This window comes from Carcharhinus amblyrhynchos, chromosome 3, assembly GCF_965287045.1.
Source record: "Carcharhinus amblyrhynchos chromosome 3, sCarAmb.v2.hapA, whole genome shotgun sequence".
Lineage (NCBI taxonomy): Eukaryota > Metazoa > Chordata > Chondrichthyes > Carcharhiniformes > Carcharhinidae > Carcharhinus > Carcharhinus amblyrhynchos.
In genome coordinates, this window is record NC_137326.1 from 98,708,458 (window position 1) to 98,725,015 (window position 16,558).

A 16,558-nucleotide genomic window follows, 5' to 3' on the forward strand; every position below is an offset into this window, starting at 1 on the left:
TTGCAAAATGTTTAACAAACTGAGGTTTGAAAGTTGATGGAAGTACATCTGTTTTATACCATCATACAGCAATGACTATACATGTGGGTGCAGCCATTGGTCAATGCAACGGAGGACAGCCTCATCTTAACTTGCATACTTCTCAGAAGATTAATGAGGCCTCAGCAGCCAAGCACTACCTAATCAACAAATCTTAAGCCTTGCACTCCTAACACATTTTCAGTGCTCCCACTCAGACCATCCACAGCTCCAAAGCAAGTGCACACCTGAGCAGCTAGGCACATCAGAGCAGAAAATCCCCCCTTACATTTATTTTAACATGATTTTATATACCAACAAAGTCATGACTGTTGTCATGTTGAAAGTTTTCAGGAAGCCTCGCTTCTCGAACAGGCAATGAAAATTTCTTTTAAAACTAAAAATTCAGTTCTATTACATTTTAGTGTGAAATGCACTGACATAATTCTGATCATATTATTGCAGCCTCAATTCTGTTTCTCTGTTTCAAAATTTGAACAGATAGCAGAATTCTTCTGAACTATCAATCGAAGCTTGAGCAGATGGATGAGCTCTTATATGTCTTCAAAGACTTCAGTGAATTCAGTTATGGAGGTATTGTTGATGCAGTTGCGCAAATAGAATCACACTATGAATACTTGGCTGAGCCCCAAATTCCATTATTGGATTCAGTTCAGTGAAATTGTTGACACAGCTGTCAAGCAGTTTATTTATGTTGACAGTTTTACAAGATCCAAAACATTTTTTTGGAATTTTTTTGAATGATTTTGTCATTTTGACAATTTTATGATCTCCTAATAGGATAATGTTTTAAACTATCTTTAATGGTTCTTTATTTATTCTGACAGTTTTAGATTTAATAGAATTATAGTTTATGCATGACTTTATTTTGATAGTTTCATGAACATCTTAAAGTCTTCCCAATATTATTGTAGAGGTCATAAGTTCTTTTACACAGTAGATACTGGGGTGAGTGAGCATAGAGATTGAGGGAGGAATATGCAGGTCATGAGAGGTATGGGGCAAGTATTCAATGGGGGGGGGGGGGCGGTATTGGGGATATAGGGATCATGGGAGTCATGGAAGCAAGGAAAATGGATGAGTACGTGAGGAAAATGAGTAGGGAAAGTTCACATTCATCTACAAACTGGGCCAATGTCCCAGGGAACAAAAGCGGATCTTCCAATCTTCCTACCTCACTGTCCGCACACCCTGGGCTTACTTTCAGAGATGGCAGCCCTGACGCCACCTTGTCCCTACCACCCCAGCATTAAAATAGCATGAGCAGACACAGCTGAGCTGGAGGTGGGATCGTGATGTTGGAAAATCTCCTTAATTTTGCTTCCCACCTCAAAGGGGAGAATCCAACCCTTGAAGAACTCAGTTAAAAAGGTAAGCTACTCAGCACAATGTGCACTATACTACAATCATTCTTAACTGAGACTGTTAATCAATTAAAATTTCTACATTCACAATGCAGTTCAGATGTATTGCGCAACAACATTTATTCATTTGTTAGTATACATTAAGTAGTTTAACTTTTTTTAAACTTGTGGATTTTTAATTTAAATTCAATATTTGCCATCTCTTCTGTTGTCTAATTTAGTAAAAATTGAACTTAGGTCTAACTTTATTATCATCTACACAGTCCAGACTACATTCTTCAAAATGGCATGAGAATACCAAAATTTACGACCACTTTGTTACTTGAGGAAGAATGTTGTGAATATGAAAATTTTAATCAAACCAGAGCAGACTTTCTGTTCAAACCAAGTATTCTGATATTTGGTACAACTTTCTAAATTTGTATAAAATACTTAGCGGTCCTGTTGTATTATGGTCCAAATTTGCTTTAAAACAATAGGAAAATAATCATAATTCAATAAACTATTATAATGAGCTTTAATGAATTGTAAAATAAATCAGAGGGTTTAAATGAAATTCAATTTGAACATGTCTCACATTGTAATGTGAAAAGGACCTCCAGTAACTGTGTTTCCAAAATATTTTGCAGGTCCTATGTGAATTAGTCGTGGAATCTGAAAAGACAAGAGAATAATTAACATGTTACTTTGTTCTGGAGAAGATAATGAATCAGCTCAGGTTAAATTTCAGAAATAGTAATATGCATGTTATTGCATTGTAGGCATTTCAGGCAAAATAAAAGAGATTAGGTCCTTTTTTGTGGAGAAAACCTTCAATCACAAGAATGAGGATGTATTAGTTTTAGTAAGTTTTTACCCACGGGTCTACAACACATCTATCTAAAACATATTGAAACCCAACATCTTGTGCATAATTTCTGTTGCCGTTTTTGTCGTCACACCAGCTCACATCAAAATGGCAGCAAAGCAGGACTGGACAGATAGGTAAGGCATAAATCAAAATGAAGGGAAGTGGATAAATATGACAGAAAGAATTTCTTTAAGACTTATGAAACTACCATCCCTGAATGACCACTCACTAGTAGTTGACAAGAATAGCCAAATTGAAATGGACTACAGAACTTCCCACATTTTCTTTTATGATGTCCAAAATAAGATTCAAAATTAAAAGAGACACATTGGCCGAAACTTTCTGGCTCTTTGCGTCGGCGAGATCTTCTGGTCCAACCAACTGCACACCTCCACCATGAGTTTCCTGGCAGTGTGGGGTGGAATCGATGGAAATCCCATTGACAGCGATGGGACCAGAAGATCCTGCCACTGGCCAACTGCACTATGCCTATGTGAGGACAGAGAATCCCAACCATTGTATATTTTTCACGATACGATTACATTTACCCATCTATACTTTTTTAATCACCCGAAGATCTCAATTTTTCACAAAAGCCTTGGCTCGGTCTCAATATTTTCCCTTGGAGCTGTGATTCTGTTCACTAAAGACATATCCAATAGTCTAAGCACATTCAGTGATCACAATTTTCCTGGATGCAGCAGCAGCAGCATCCTGCTGTTACAGCTGGAAACATCTTTCCTTTCATGTTATGAAGGGAAATAACAGGTTAGAACAGGATTAGTTCTAATCAATCCTGTTAGAACTACACATTAACAGGATTGGTGTAGTTGTTTCAAAAATTATTTGAAAAACCAAAGGACAGGATTTTGCCATCACCCCCAAAGGTGGGATCATCCAGTCCCGTCAAAGGCAATGTAGATTTGACTGCCTTGTCGCATCCGCCATGGGGTTTGGAAAATCTCTGCCACAGTGTCTTAGTGTATAACTGTATTCTAATTTCGATATGAATACAAACTAAATTACGAATTTGAGTAGATATTTGACCACATTGTGGTTGAGACCTAAGCTGGTATCATCTTGCCTTTTGAGGGTAAAACTCCTGTGCTCATATTTCAGGAAAATTAGGAAAGTCCCCTAGCATTCTGTTCATGGTGTAAAGTTCTAGTCACCAAATAGCTGTGTTAGTCAGGGAAGGCGATGTCCTGGACTACTAATCCAAAAACTCTGATAATGTTCTGGGTACTTGGATTCAAATCCCGCAGATGGTGGATTTTGAATTCAATTTTTTTTTAAATCTGGAAGAATCTATGAACACTGTCGACTGTCGAAAAATCCCATCTGGTTCACTAACGTCCTTTAGCGAAGAGAATCTGCCATCCTTATCTGGTCTGGCCTGCAGCAATGTGGTGGACTCTCAACTGTTCTTGGGCAACTCTGGATGGGCAACAAATATTGGCCAGCCAGCGACACCCATGTTCCACAAATGAATAAGAAACAAATCAGTTACTTCCTAAGAATGTGTGTTGTTTCAAATAAGACTCCTTGTTGCTCTCTATCTTCTGGTAAGTGGGATGTGGGTTTTAAAGTATTATTGCCGTTTTATTTTAGTTGTCCTTTCATAGAATGTGGGTATCACTGGAAAGACCAGCAGTTATAGCTTATCCCCAATTGCTATTGAACTCGGTTGCTTACCAGGTTATTTCAGAGGCCCTCTGAAATTGTCAACTACATTACTATGGATCTGGGGTCACATGCAAGTCAGACCAGATAAGGATCAGGCAGATTTCCTTCTCTAAAGGATGTCAAGTGAACCAGATGGCGTTTTACGACAACTGATGTTTTCATGGTCACCTTTACTGAGGCAAGCTTTCAATTCCAGGCTTTTTTTTAATTGAATACAAATTCCATCAGCTGCCATGGTGGGATTTGAACCTGGGTCTCCGAATAATTGGTCCAATGACATTAACACTTCAGCACCACCTCCCCCAAGTTAACTTGATTGCTTGTCCGTCAAATCTTCCATCCTGCCTGTGACAATTCCAACAGTGGGCAGAGTGGAAAATCTACCCCATAGAATCTTAAAATTATAGGTTGTTTAACTCAGGAAAGAACATTTCTGAAGAAGTTACATGGCAACGAAATTACTCCACAGTTCAGCCAATTACAAGTTATGACTGGTTTCCATTATCAATGTGACCATAGAAGTTTATAACGGAAAGAGTTAATTTAAAAATATGACAACAGGAAGTTAAGCTTTATAACTACTATACACAGGTTGAGCTGGATGGGTTCTAAAGGACATAGCTGCTAGACTGGGTCTGCAGCAGGAGGTGAGTGATCCAACAAGTGGACAAAACATAATTGACCTTATCCTCACCAACCTGCCTGCCACAGATGCATCTGTCCATGACAGACTAGGTAGGAGTGAACACCGTACAATCCTTGTGCAGACAAAGTCCCATCTTCACACTGAAGACATCCTCCAACATTCCGCTAAATGGGATAGATTTTGATCTAGCAACTCAAGACTGGGCAATCTTAAGGTGTTGTAGTCTATCAGCAGCAGCAGATTTGTACTCAAGCACAATCTGTAACCTCATGGCCCAGCATGTTCCCTATTCTACCATTACCACCAAGCCAGTTGATCAACTTTGGGTCAATGAAGAGTGCAGGAGTGAGATGGTGAGGTTACAGCACAGAACTACTTGCATGTCAAAAAGCATAGCAGCAAATGATAGATCTAAGTGATTCCACAGCGAAGAGGTGAGATCTGAGCTTTGCAGTCCTGCCACATTCAGCCATGAATGGGAGTGGACAATTAAACAATTCACTGGCAAAGCCTAGAATATTCTGGCAATAGTACTGAAGACTTGTGCTTGAGAGCTTGCTGCATCCCTAGCTAAGCTGTTTCAGGACAGCTACAACACTGACCCCTACCCAGCATTGTGGAAAATTGCCCAGGTATGTCAAATCCAATCCACCCAATTTCTGCCCAGTCTACTCTCAATCAGGAAAGTGATGGAAGGGGTCATCAACAATTCTATCAAGCAGCACTTGCTCAGCTTTGACTGCTCACTGACACTCAGTTTGGGTTTCATCAGGGTCACTCAGCTCCTAACTTCATTACAGCTTTGTTTTGGTCTTAACATTTCAGAAATCATCTTCTAGACCTCCCACAGAAGGGTATACACAACTGGGAGGGAAAAGGCCATCTTCACATGGCCCTCCTATTGAAATAAATTTCTCAACCTGAAAACCTCAGAACTAACGCTGTCAATTGGTGACCAAATTTCAGCCAATTGGCTCCCGGTCCAAGCAAAAAGCACTGACAATTCCATATTAAATACCACTGTTTTCTAGTATTCTTCTCATATCCATGGTATTTTTCTGTGGTGTTTACACAGAAATAAATGGGGGGAGTAATTATTAACATTTTTCTCTGTGCCAGCATATTGAATTTAAAATGCTTTACATACCTCAGTAACTAGGATCAGAACTGCTCCCACAACTGTCAAAATTTCTCCTGCTAATCGAGCAAAATCTTCAGCCGTAGCATAGGCTTCCTGGAATAATGAGTCCACAATCAATGATAATCTATAAACGCCAAGTGCTCATACTTCTTCATAGGTTATTTAGCCTAACAATATTCAAAGGAGAAGTTGTGTTTATTCCATTGTCACTTCTTCTAGCTCATGATTAAGAGGTCCCTTAAGGAAATTCTGAAGCAATTAATCAAAAGATTAACCAATTCACCAAAAGCTGGAGTAATGATAATTAAATTTAACATTTTAAATTTTCAAAATTCTATACTTGCGAGATCAAAAGTGACAAAACCCATGTCACTTGAACTAATTGCTATTCTCAAGTCAAACACCAACAAAATCTTTGGGACAGAGAGGAGGGGTGGATGTGGATGCAGGAGGGTGAAGTTCTTGAACGTTGATAATTTTGGTGAAAAATAAACAAGTAAAAAGGTTGGTCACATGTAGCTGAAAATATAATCTGTGAATTCCTAACTATTAAGCTCCACATTATCACTCTTAATTCACCTCACACCCCACAATTCCAAATCAATTAATGACATTAACCATGAGAGAAATGAAGTAATTTTTGTCTGTTATGAACATTAATAAAGAGTTTGCAGTAAGTGTTAGACCAGTGAGTAGATAATTGGGGTCAGATGAAAAGGTTAGTGAGTTTATAAGTGTAAGATTAATTACAATGATGACCAAAAGTTAGGCCAATGTAATTTCATGCTTAACAGCTGTGATTGTTGTAGTGAAAAATATACAACAGTTCTGAAGTTGTAGGGCAAATCACAGGAAGTATTATGCCCCAACAGCAGGTCCACTGCAATGTGCTAATGAAGCAGAGAACAAAAAGGTCAGGCATTGGTGATTCAGCATTTTGAATCTGCTGAGAGACTTGCTCTTTTACATTTTACTTCCCTTGAGTTATTCTGAGCGGGTGGCAAAGACACCTGTCAAAATCTAGTGAGGTACTTCTTTAATTACCCACATCACACCAAGCCTGAAACATTGGGCAAGATCTCTACCCCACCCCCTCCACCCCGGTCTCCCAGCATTGTGGGGTGGATTCAATGGGAAGTCCCACTGTCAGCCAATGGTGAGCCAGCTCCTGTTGCCAAGAAACACACTGCAGAGTGAGGAATGGGGCCACAGAGGATCCCGCCCTTTAACTCCGTTTCTATCTCCACAATGCTGCCCGATGAAAGAGGAAAATGGCATACCTCTAATGGGTTGGTGTGCACCACTAGAATGATCAGTGGCTACAGTGTCTTGCCAATGCTAAGAGTAACAACTCAAAATGACACATGGTAGCTTCATGTGTGGCACTCTTGGTAGAATCTGCCACTCAAGGAATCTGCCACTTACCTCTTGAGCATCAGCCAATGTGCATCATAGGAAGACACTCTATTTGAAATAGATTGTTTGCTGCCTGACCATCATCTCTTTCAGATGGAATGGTGTCAGAATGATATACAACAGCAACAGAATTCCAGGAAATAGCTTGAAGCAGAATAACATACAGCAAGCCCTTGTTTTAAGTTGACCCACTGCACATTGTTCCATCCTAAAGTTGTTTTTTGTTTTAGGCTGCGTTTCCTCAATTTAAGTTGTGATTTCTGCATTATAGTCGTATTATGCTATCACTGCTTGTTGCCATTGTGTGTTGTGTGACATCGCACATTGGCTCCTTTCATGTAACATCGGGTGCTATGGTCAATTGCACCATTGTTAAGGAGGATATACTCAAGGCATCATCAATTTTTAAAAACCCAGAGGCATCCAAGCCAGAGCTGTTCTTTCAAACAAAAATTTGGATTTAAATTTGATTTAAATTATGGAATTTCAGGAATGCCCATTATGGGTGGTATTTTTAAAGATGAGACAGAAATGCTCCGTGAGGGGTGTTAGCATCCCTGCTGCTGTTAAGAAAGCAAAATAATCTTAGCAATGAAATTGGATGCTTTAAAATATTTTGAGGTTAGTGAGTGTTACCTAATTAGAATTTATACAGAACACTACAGTTTTTCAACTCGTATATATATTTTTCCCAGTGAGAAACGGGTGACAGAACCAAACTCCAAGTTTTAACAATGGGAACCCATGATTCGCATAAAGTCTTTTCATTTAAAATTGTGTTTCCAGGAACACAGCAACTTAAAACGAGGACTTACTATAGTTGAGTGCAGTGAAGCACAGTAGGCATAATTTATACAGATGAATGGATACACGTTATGAACAATGAGGTGCAATAAAACAAGGGAGGAAAACAAGTTCCAGAAACAACAAAAATATAGAGCATGAAGATAGAACTAACCGTGTTGTAAAGAAAGTCAGAAGCAAATGGGAAAAACAGGAAGAAAGAAAATATAACAAATGAGAAAAGCAAAGAAGCAATAAGAAACAAAGGGTTAGATAGATGATAGTGGATAAAATTGGCAATAGTGAATCATTCCTGATTTCTACCTCAGAAGAATTGTAAAACAAGCTGTCAATTCACTACCATCTGTCTTTATTATGGCACGGTCAAAATCAACCACCAGATACAGAGAGACAATCAAATGAGAAAGGAGAAAATATTATGCAGAACAGAGTGGAAAGGAACATTTGGCTGGTATAAACTCTGACTGGATGGTCACAAGTTCTACAGCATGAGCACTGAAGAAATTCAAGGGGCAATTATAAGGCAAAGCATGGATGCTGCAAACAGCAGTTGGAAACCTGGAATGAGTGGTATTTACTAAAGTTATTTATGACTTCAGACATAAATGAAGGTTCTTAATCCTTTACTGTACTAATGAGGAACCTCAGCAATTATTTAATAAAACTGTGGTCCCAGACGGAGCAGTCACAAGCACAACCTTGGGAAATTAATTGCCTTGTCATAAATTTTGAGATCTGCAATGGGCCCAGCTCCTAACATTCTGGACGCTCATCTGCTTTGGTATCACCATTCTCTATTGGATTGGGGGTGCAGAGTGGCGATTCTCCCAAAAAATTCTAAGCACCGAGACACATAAAAACTGGAGTAACTCCTGTCAATTTTTTAAATGTCATTTTCAAAATGAATCTCTTACACCCTTGAGTACTACTGAGTGCCCTAGTGAGATTCACTGTGAACATCAGGGTGCAGGGTCTATTCCCGCTGGAGAGGCCAGCAGCATAGTGCTGAGCTGGCCACTGTGCATGTGTTGATTTGTCAGTGCCAAGATTGGCTCATGTGCACTGCCACCAAGCCACCCCGCCATTGCTGGCCTCCTGACTGATGGCCAGCTCTATCGCTGGCCAGCCCCGTGACCCCACATCGCTGGCCTCCTGGACCTCTCCAGGCAAGCCCTGATGAACGCCCCCCTCCCTTCCCTCTGCCCCTAGCCAGCCATATTGATCTCAATGACCACCGCCGCATCCTCGGCAGTCCCAAACCCCCTCTAACCACCCACCGCGCCCCGACCCTGCCACACCCACTCCGGCAGCAAGGGGACCAAGTTGCTACTGCCCAGGGGCACTCCCCCGCCACTGTTTGAGCAGCACACCAAGCTGGGAGAATCACTCCCATGGTATTTAATTCAACTTCCCTAATGCAGTCTATTACAATTGGTATCACAACTGTGTTATCCATGCTGACAATGGGCTGTTATGAATAGTGAAAGTTGAGCAATTGTTACTTATTCAGAGCTGTGTATGTAATGAAGCTTAATATTTGCCCTTACGTTCAATGGTTTTGGAATCATGATGGTGATGTTGTCCCCATCAGGACCAGCTGGTGTAAGAGGGCGGTACACACAGCAAACAGTAAAAATGATTGTGTACAAAAAGTAAAGTGCAGTCCACAGCAAGAAATACTTGAAGCCATAATTAGTCCACTTATGGTGAAGCACTTCTTTCACTGGTGTAATCTTTAATAGTTTCCGAGCCTATAAACAACACAAAAAAAAGTGTTAGCACTTGCAGTTTTACAAAGCTTATTAAGTCATACGTCAGTAGTTTTGTATTGTACATCTTAAATATCGAAATATACAGCAGCATCCTGCATCTCTACGGGACCTAGAGTGTAAAACAACATTCCAATGCGCTTCACACAGCAGTAAAAGAAACACCAAATGCAAGGAGAGGAGTTTGGAAAGGGATAGAAGGTGATCAAAGAGCTCCCTATGGGGTGAAGCAGTGTAGCATTTGTAGATGGTAATGACAATATTGAAACAGTGCAGTCAATAGCTTCTTGAGTCATGGACAAGCCCGTAATATGGGCAAACTTCAATGATACCTTGTCCTCTTTCACATTGTGCATTGGAATTATACTGAATGTGTCACTCCTGACATTCTAGTGCCTCCCTAATATGCCAGTACACAGCAAACTAAGCAATCTCACTAACGTCAGCAACTCCATCTTGTTGGATAAAGGTTAAGCCAAAGGAAATCACATCATGCTTATCTTTTAAGATCAAATAGGTTGATAGGTTGTCAAATAGGAGGCAGAGAGTGGGGGTCAATGGGTGCTATTCGGATTGGCAGATGGTGACTAGTGGAGTGCCCCAGGGGCCGGTGCTGGGGCCTCAGCTATTTACCATTTATATAGATGATCTGGAGGAGGGAACCGAGTGTAGGGTGTCGAAATTTGCTGATGACACCAAAATTGGTGGAAAGGCAAACTGTGCGGAGGGTTTTGAGAGTCTACAGAAGGATCTAGATAGGCTGGGCGAATGGGCCAGGAAATGGCAAATGGAATTTAATGTTGGTAAGTGCGAGGTGGTCCACTTTGGTAGGAATAATGGTAGGAAGGATTATTACTTACGTGGAGAAAAACTGCAGCAGGCGACGGTGCAGAGGGACCTCGGGGTCCTTGTGCATGAGTCGCAAAAACCCAGCTTGCAGGTGCAGCAGGTGGTCAGGAAGGCGAATGGGATGCTGGCTTTCATCGCGAGGGGGATTGAATATAAAAGTAGGGAGGTCTTGCTGCGGCTGTATAGGGCGTTGATGAGGCCGCAGCTGGAGTACTGTGTGCAGTTTTGGGCGCTGTACTTGCGCAAGGATATTTTAGCCTTGGAGGGAGTGCAGAGGAGGTTTACTAGGCTGATTCCGGAGTTGAGGGGGTTGAGCTATGAGGAGAGGCTGAATAGATTAGGCTTGTACTCGTTAGAGTTTAGAAGAATGAGGGGAGATCTCATTGAGACGTATAAGATGATGAATGGGATGGATAGGATAGAGGTGGAGAGACTCTTCCCGCTCAGAAAGGATAGTAGGACTAGGGGGCATAGCCTCAAGATAAAGGGGGGGCGGTTTAGAACAGAGTTGAGGAGGAACTTCTTCACTCAAAGGGTGGTGAATATCTGGAATTCTCTGCCCGTTGAAGTGGTGGAGGCTGCCTCACTAAATATTTTTAAGACGCGGGTTGATGGGTTTTTGATAAGAGAGGGGATTAAGGGTTATGGGGAGAGGGCGGGAAAGTGGAACTGAGCAGCGACAGATCAGCCATGATCTTATTGAATGGCGGGGCAGGCTCGAAGGGCTAGTTGGCCTACTCCTGCTCCTATTTCTTATGTTCTTATGTTCTTAAAGTTTTGGTTGCAGCAAGCGACATGGCTGGTGACAGCTTCAATGCTGAAGGACAGGCGTTTCACATGTTGGTCTTCAAGTTAAAATATGAGAAGTTCTCCCTGAAGATTCGTTGTGGATACAGCCATCCCCACAGAGATGGCCTTCCCCACAGAGCCATCCTTCTGCCAGCTTTTGCAGCTCTCTCTGATACTCCTCACTGCTTCCCCTGATCCTCCAACCATCAAAAGCAGCCCTACCTGACCACATATGACTTAAAATAAATTATTTTACAAACAAGACAAAAACAGTTCTGCATCTTCATAAAGTTCTTCCGAGAATTTGGAATTCATTTATAGAAAGCAGACAACAAAGACTAGAAAGAAAGTCCCAACAGTTCCAACCAGCAACAGGTATGGAGCAGTCCAGCTCTTCACCTTCATTCTGCAGGATCATTGCTGCCTCAGTGCTATGGTTTGCAGGACAAGTTTATCATGTGATGAGTCAGACTAATTTTACAGAAGGGTCCTGCACAAACACAGGATGCTCATTTTAATACACTGAGGCTTTTTCTTGCACAATGACTTAGCAGGCCAATCCAATATGGAAAGCGACACATTACTCACACATAACTTAGCAACCATTTAATTTAACAACTGAATTTCTAGGTCCTATTTATTTCTCCTCCTTGTCTTCTTTGTCTTGTAATTGCCCATATGGAATACCTTTGCTACTTGTCAATTCACTTTCCTAAATTATCCAGATCTCTTCCGATATATTGGCTCCTTATTGGTTCAACTCCTTGGTGGAAAGTTGATCGTGGGTCTCATGCCTTTTTTTAAAAGATTGGCATTGCTTTCCAAATCTCAGGCATTACCCTGACTTATTATATTAAGTAACCTATTATAAGGTTCCTGAAAATGAATTGAGATTTATCCTTGATTAGGACACAGCTATCTGTTCCTTTAAGATCATCTGAGTGAAAGGGGTGTAGGTATTATCAGGAAAGGCTGCTACTTGTAGGCAATATTCCCCCAAATTTCTATTTGCACTGCACAGGCTCTTCCCTTAACTACAGGCCTGTCCATTTTTTGTAGCACACACAAGGTAAAAGGGCAGCTTAGAAGGAATATTGCTTGCAGCTATCTGTGGTTTTGAGTTCTGCCAACTGAAGCCCCAAGGAAATTAGGTGAGAGGCCTGAAGACATCACTCCTGCCTTACAACTATTTTCATCAAAGAACCCGGCACACCCTCAGATGAAGCTCTGAAATTCAGGAGCATTGCTAGGGCAACTATTCTGCAATGGTGGGTTTTTTGACCCCTTTTCCTCTGCTTCCTGCTCAGGGAATGACTGTTCCTAGGCCTGAAGTAGTGGGATAATCAGTCCTGAGGGTCTCCCTTTTTTGTATGGACTGCCAGATCTTATATTTTATTCCAAGATTCCTGGTACAAATACAGAAATTTGAGAGATCTGTGTCTCCCACTCCCTGGAGTGATCTGTTGGTTTACTTCATTATTTCTCTGCGTGGTCATATCCTTATAATCCACATAGTTACCTGTTGTATCAGTGTTTGCTTTCAAACTATCAATCATTGCTCTTATACCATAACATCCAGTTACTATATCTTTTTATAAATGTCCATCAGACTTTATTTTCCCTCCTCCCTTCTAGTGCACTTAACACTATCTCTTGCTTTATTTGCACAATGATATATGTCTATCCTATCTTTTTAGTCTTATTGTGTATTTTGCCATTCCTAACGTAAAAGTTAATACTTGAACGTAACTTACCTCCTTTTTCTTGCTAGAGCATAAGATGTCAAGGACAGAGAGCTCGTCACCCCAGGTATCGATTCCTGTCAGATCATACAAGGTGGACGATACAGGTCCAAAAGCCCAATAAATCTGCTTCCTCTTTTTCATGAAGTGACTGAACATCTGCAACAAAAGCACACAAGGTATATCTTGAGTCAGGTAAATGTTAAATTATGCCAAACTTTTACAATTTTAATACACAAAATCATTGTAGAAGAAAACTAAGGAATTCTTCAACTTGAAATTAGTTAGCAACTCAAATTGACCTTCATAGACATTATCAGTGTTATGTTTATGTCCGATGATTAATAGTTCTTCAAATGAAAACTTGTCAACACCAATTGTCACACAGTTAAAAATAGGATTTTTGTCATCTTGCCCGAAAAGGACGTCAATTTTAATCTGGAGTTGGATTTGGGGAAGTAAAGTTTATTTGTTGTTGTCACAAGCAGGCTTACATTAACACTGCAATGAAGTTACTGTGAAAGTCCCCTACTTGCCACACTCCAGTGCCTGTTCGGGTATACTGAGGGAGAATTTAGCATGGCCAATGCACCTAACCAGCACATCATTTGGACTGTAGGAGGAAACCACACAGACACGGGGAGAATGTGCAGACTCCAAACAGACAGTGAACCAAGATGGGAATCGAACCTGGGTCCCTAGCACTGTAAGGGAGCAATGTTAACCATGAGGTAGAAGAGTGAAGTAAGCATCAAACATTGCAGATGACATCAATTTGATGCCGAACTATTTGAACTTTTGGCAAGGTCTCATGTTTGGAAAGGGAGAAAGCCTAGAGCCGCAAGGGCCCAGACTTATCGCATCTTGAGCCCAAGTTTAAAGTTGATGTTTTCAGCACTCTGCTTCTTTCCTGGCAGTGGTTTTGGAGTCAGCTAGCTTTTGCTGCTGGCTGTCTTGCTCAACTGGCCGTTAATATGCCTATGGGGTAATGATCACACAGGAGCCTGATTTACATATTTAGTGTGGTTCCAAGGTGACTCCTAGGCTTTCTAAACAAAGGGCCCAGTGAAAGTGGCAGTGTTTGGATGCCATTTTAAATGCATGACCAGCCCATTCCTGACAGTCTTGGTGAGTTAAATCATACCCCGAAAGGACAAACTCAATCTATAACCCAGTTTTACCATTCAGATAGAATATATGAACTGAAGTGTCAAGATACATGAATCTAATTAAGTTACATCTTTGAAATTAGATCAACATAACCTTCTCATCTGTAGCACATGGATCATTATAACACACACATACAAATGAGAACAATTATAATACAATGAAGAGCATGAAGATTTATTGCTAAGTACTTAACGCTCAAAGATTAAACTGAAGTAAGACCAAAACACTGCAAACGCTGGAAATCTAAAAAAGCAGAAAGTGCAGGAAATGCCCAGCAGGTCAGATAGTATCTGGTAGAGATGGAGAGAAAAACAGAGTTAATGTTCCAGGTCAATAGCTTTTCAAAAGGACTTCTGATGGAAAGTCATCAACCTGAAATGTTAACTCTTTTTCCACATATATTGCTCGACGTGCTGAAGAGAATCTGTGACATTGCAGTGAATAACTCTGACTAGAAGTTATACTTCCCGTCTTCCACAGACATAATTCAGCAGCCAAAAACAAGTTTAGAACCTGTGATGGAGGAATTCAATCACATTGGATTGCACTTTAAAATAGGTTAAGTATTAGTGTCACAAGTAGGCTTACATTAACACTGCAATGAGGTTACTGAGAAAATCCTCTAGTCGCCACACTCAGGCACCTTTTCAGGTCCACTGAGGGAGAATTTAGCATGGCCAAAGCTACATTCCTCAATGCATGTCTTTTGGATTGTGGGAGGAAACCCACACAGACAGAGGGAGAATGTGCAGACTCTGCACAGACAGTGACCCAAGCTGGGAACTGAATCCAGGTCTCTGGTGCTGTGAGGCAGCAGTGCTAACCATTGTGCCACCATGGGTTGTGTGGGCTAGCCTCTGATCCAATATAGTTAGGCAGCTGGAACCATAGGAGAATTTTGTCGATTCTGATGCTGAGATGGCTGTAGACAAATTCTGAGGCAGAGAGGTCAAGCAAAGGAGGTGAACACAGGCTGACAACAGCCCGTGATATTTCCATATAACCTAAAGGTAAAGGTTTAGAATAGCTGCATGGAGTTTGTGTAGCACAGGTTCTGCCGATTTGCTGACTAATTACATTTGGTGTCCTACAATTGACGTTGGAACGTTGATTTGCATATAAGGCCATCTAATAGCCATCTTAGATGGGATATCTGCACTACTAGAAGTCGCCAACCTAATAGGTGGTACCATTCCAATGAAGATCAAGTGAAGGGGATCGTGGTGCAGATTTATTCTCCCCACCCCTATAGCAAACAATCTATAACAAAAACAAACTATTGCGATAATGTTCAATTTCTCTTCCATAGAATTTAGTCCTCGTCGAGAAATCAAAACCTTGTAGTCTAGAAATCAATACATGTACATGCAATTTCTATCACACAGGATTTCCTGTTCCCAACATCTATCTTAGCCAACTTGGAGGCAAATACATTTTATTCAACAAACTGGCTCACATACAAATTTGTTCCAATAATCTTTGAAGAGAGAAATCCAATAATTTGCAATGTACTCGCAAATTCTTCATAAGTAACAAATATTTTATTAATGAAGGAATTATAATGTTTGCAGCCTAGGAATCAAGAAATAACTCTAGCAATCACACTTAAAAAAGCAATCCAGATATGTTGTCTTGGGTTGTGCAAGCAAGGTTGAAAAATAATTAATCTATTTTTGTTGTGCACGGTTCCACCACCAAACAACTAAAGATAAATTGATTCAAGGCTCTAAAACCTTAAAGAGAGAGAGAGAAAGAGATCACCTTCTGAGTATTAGAATAATATATTCAGTCTGAAAATCTGCATGCCTCGTGGCATCACAGAATCCCTACTGTGCAGAAAGAGGCCATTTGGCCCATCAAGCCTGCACTGACAACAATCCCACCCAGGCCCTATCCCTGTAACACCACGTATTTACCTTGCTCATCCCCCTGACTAAGGGGCAATTGAGCATGGCCAATCCACCTAACCCACACATCTTTGGAGTGTGGGAGGAAACCAGAGTACCCAGAGGAAACCACAGAGACAAGTGGAGAATGTGCAAACTCTGCACAGACAGTCATCCCAGGTTGAATTGAACCTGGTCCCTGGCGCTGAGAGGCAACAGTGCTAACCATTGTGCACGTATGCTGGGAATTTAGCAGAAGGGACTGAAGATCAACCTGGACCTACATTTACCAATTTCTTATGGAGTCATTTTGGGACCAAATCATTGTCCATTGCAAACATGGCCCGGATAAGTCAGGGAGGGATTATTTACACTAGGATCTTTCTCCTTCCCAGCCTGCTGAGACT

At 41.0% G+C, this 16,558-nt stretch overlaps 1 protein-coding gene across 1 annotated transcript in view; it reads right to left on the bottom strand.

Annotated features, from left to right (window-relative positions):
• Positions 1-16,558, bottom strand: part of LOC145341471 (transient receptor potential cation channel subfamily V member 6-like) — a 130,738-nt gene that overhangs the window by 38,454 nt on the left and 75,726 nt on the right. Inside the window, exons 7-10 of the mRNA XM_080186437.1 lie at positions 13,108-13,254; positions 9,494-9,697; positions 5,733-5,819; positions 1,981-2,057 (exon numbers count right to left, since the gene is read on the bottom strand). Of these exons, the coding sequence (XP_080042563.1) occupies positions 1,981-2,057; positions 5,733-5,819; positions 9,494-9,697; positions 13,108-13,254 (515 nt within the window). The remainder of the gene's footprint in view (positions 1-1,980; positions 2,058-5,732; positions 5,820-9,493; positions 9,698-13,107; positions 13,255-16,558) is intronic.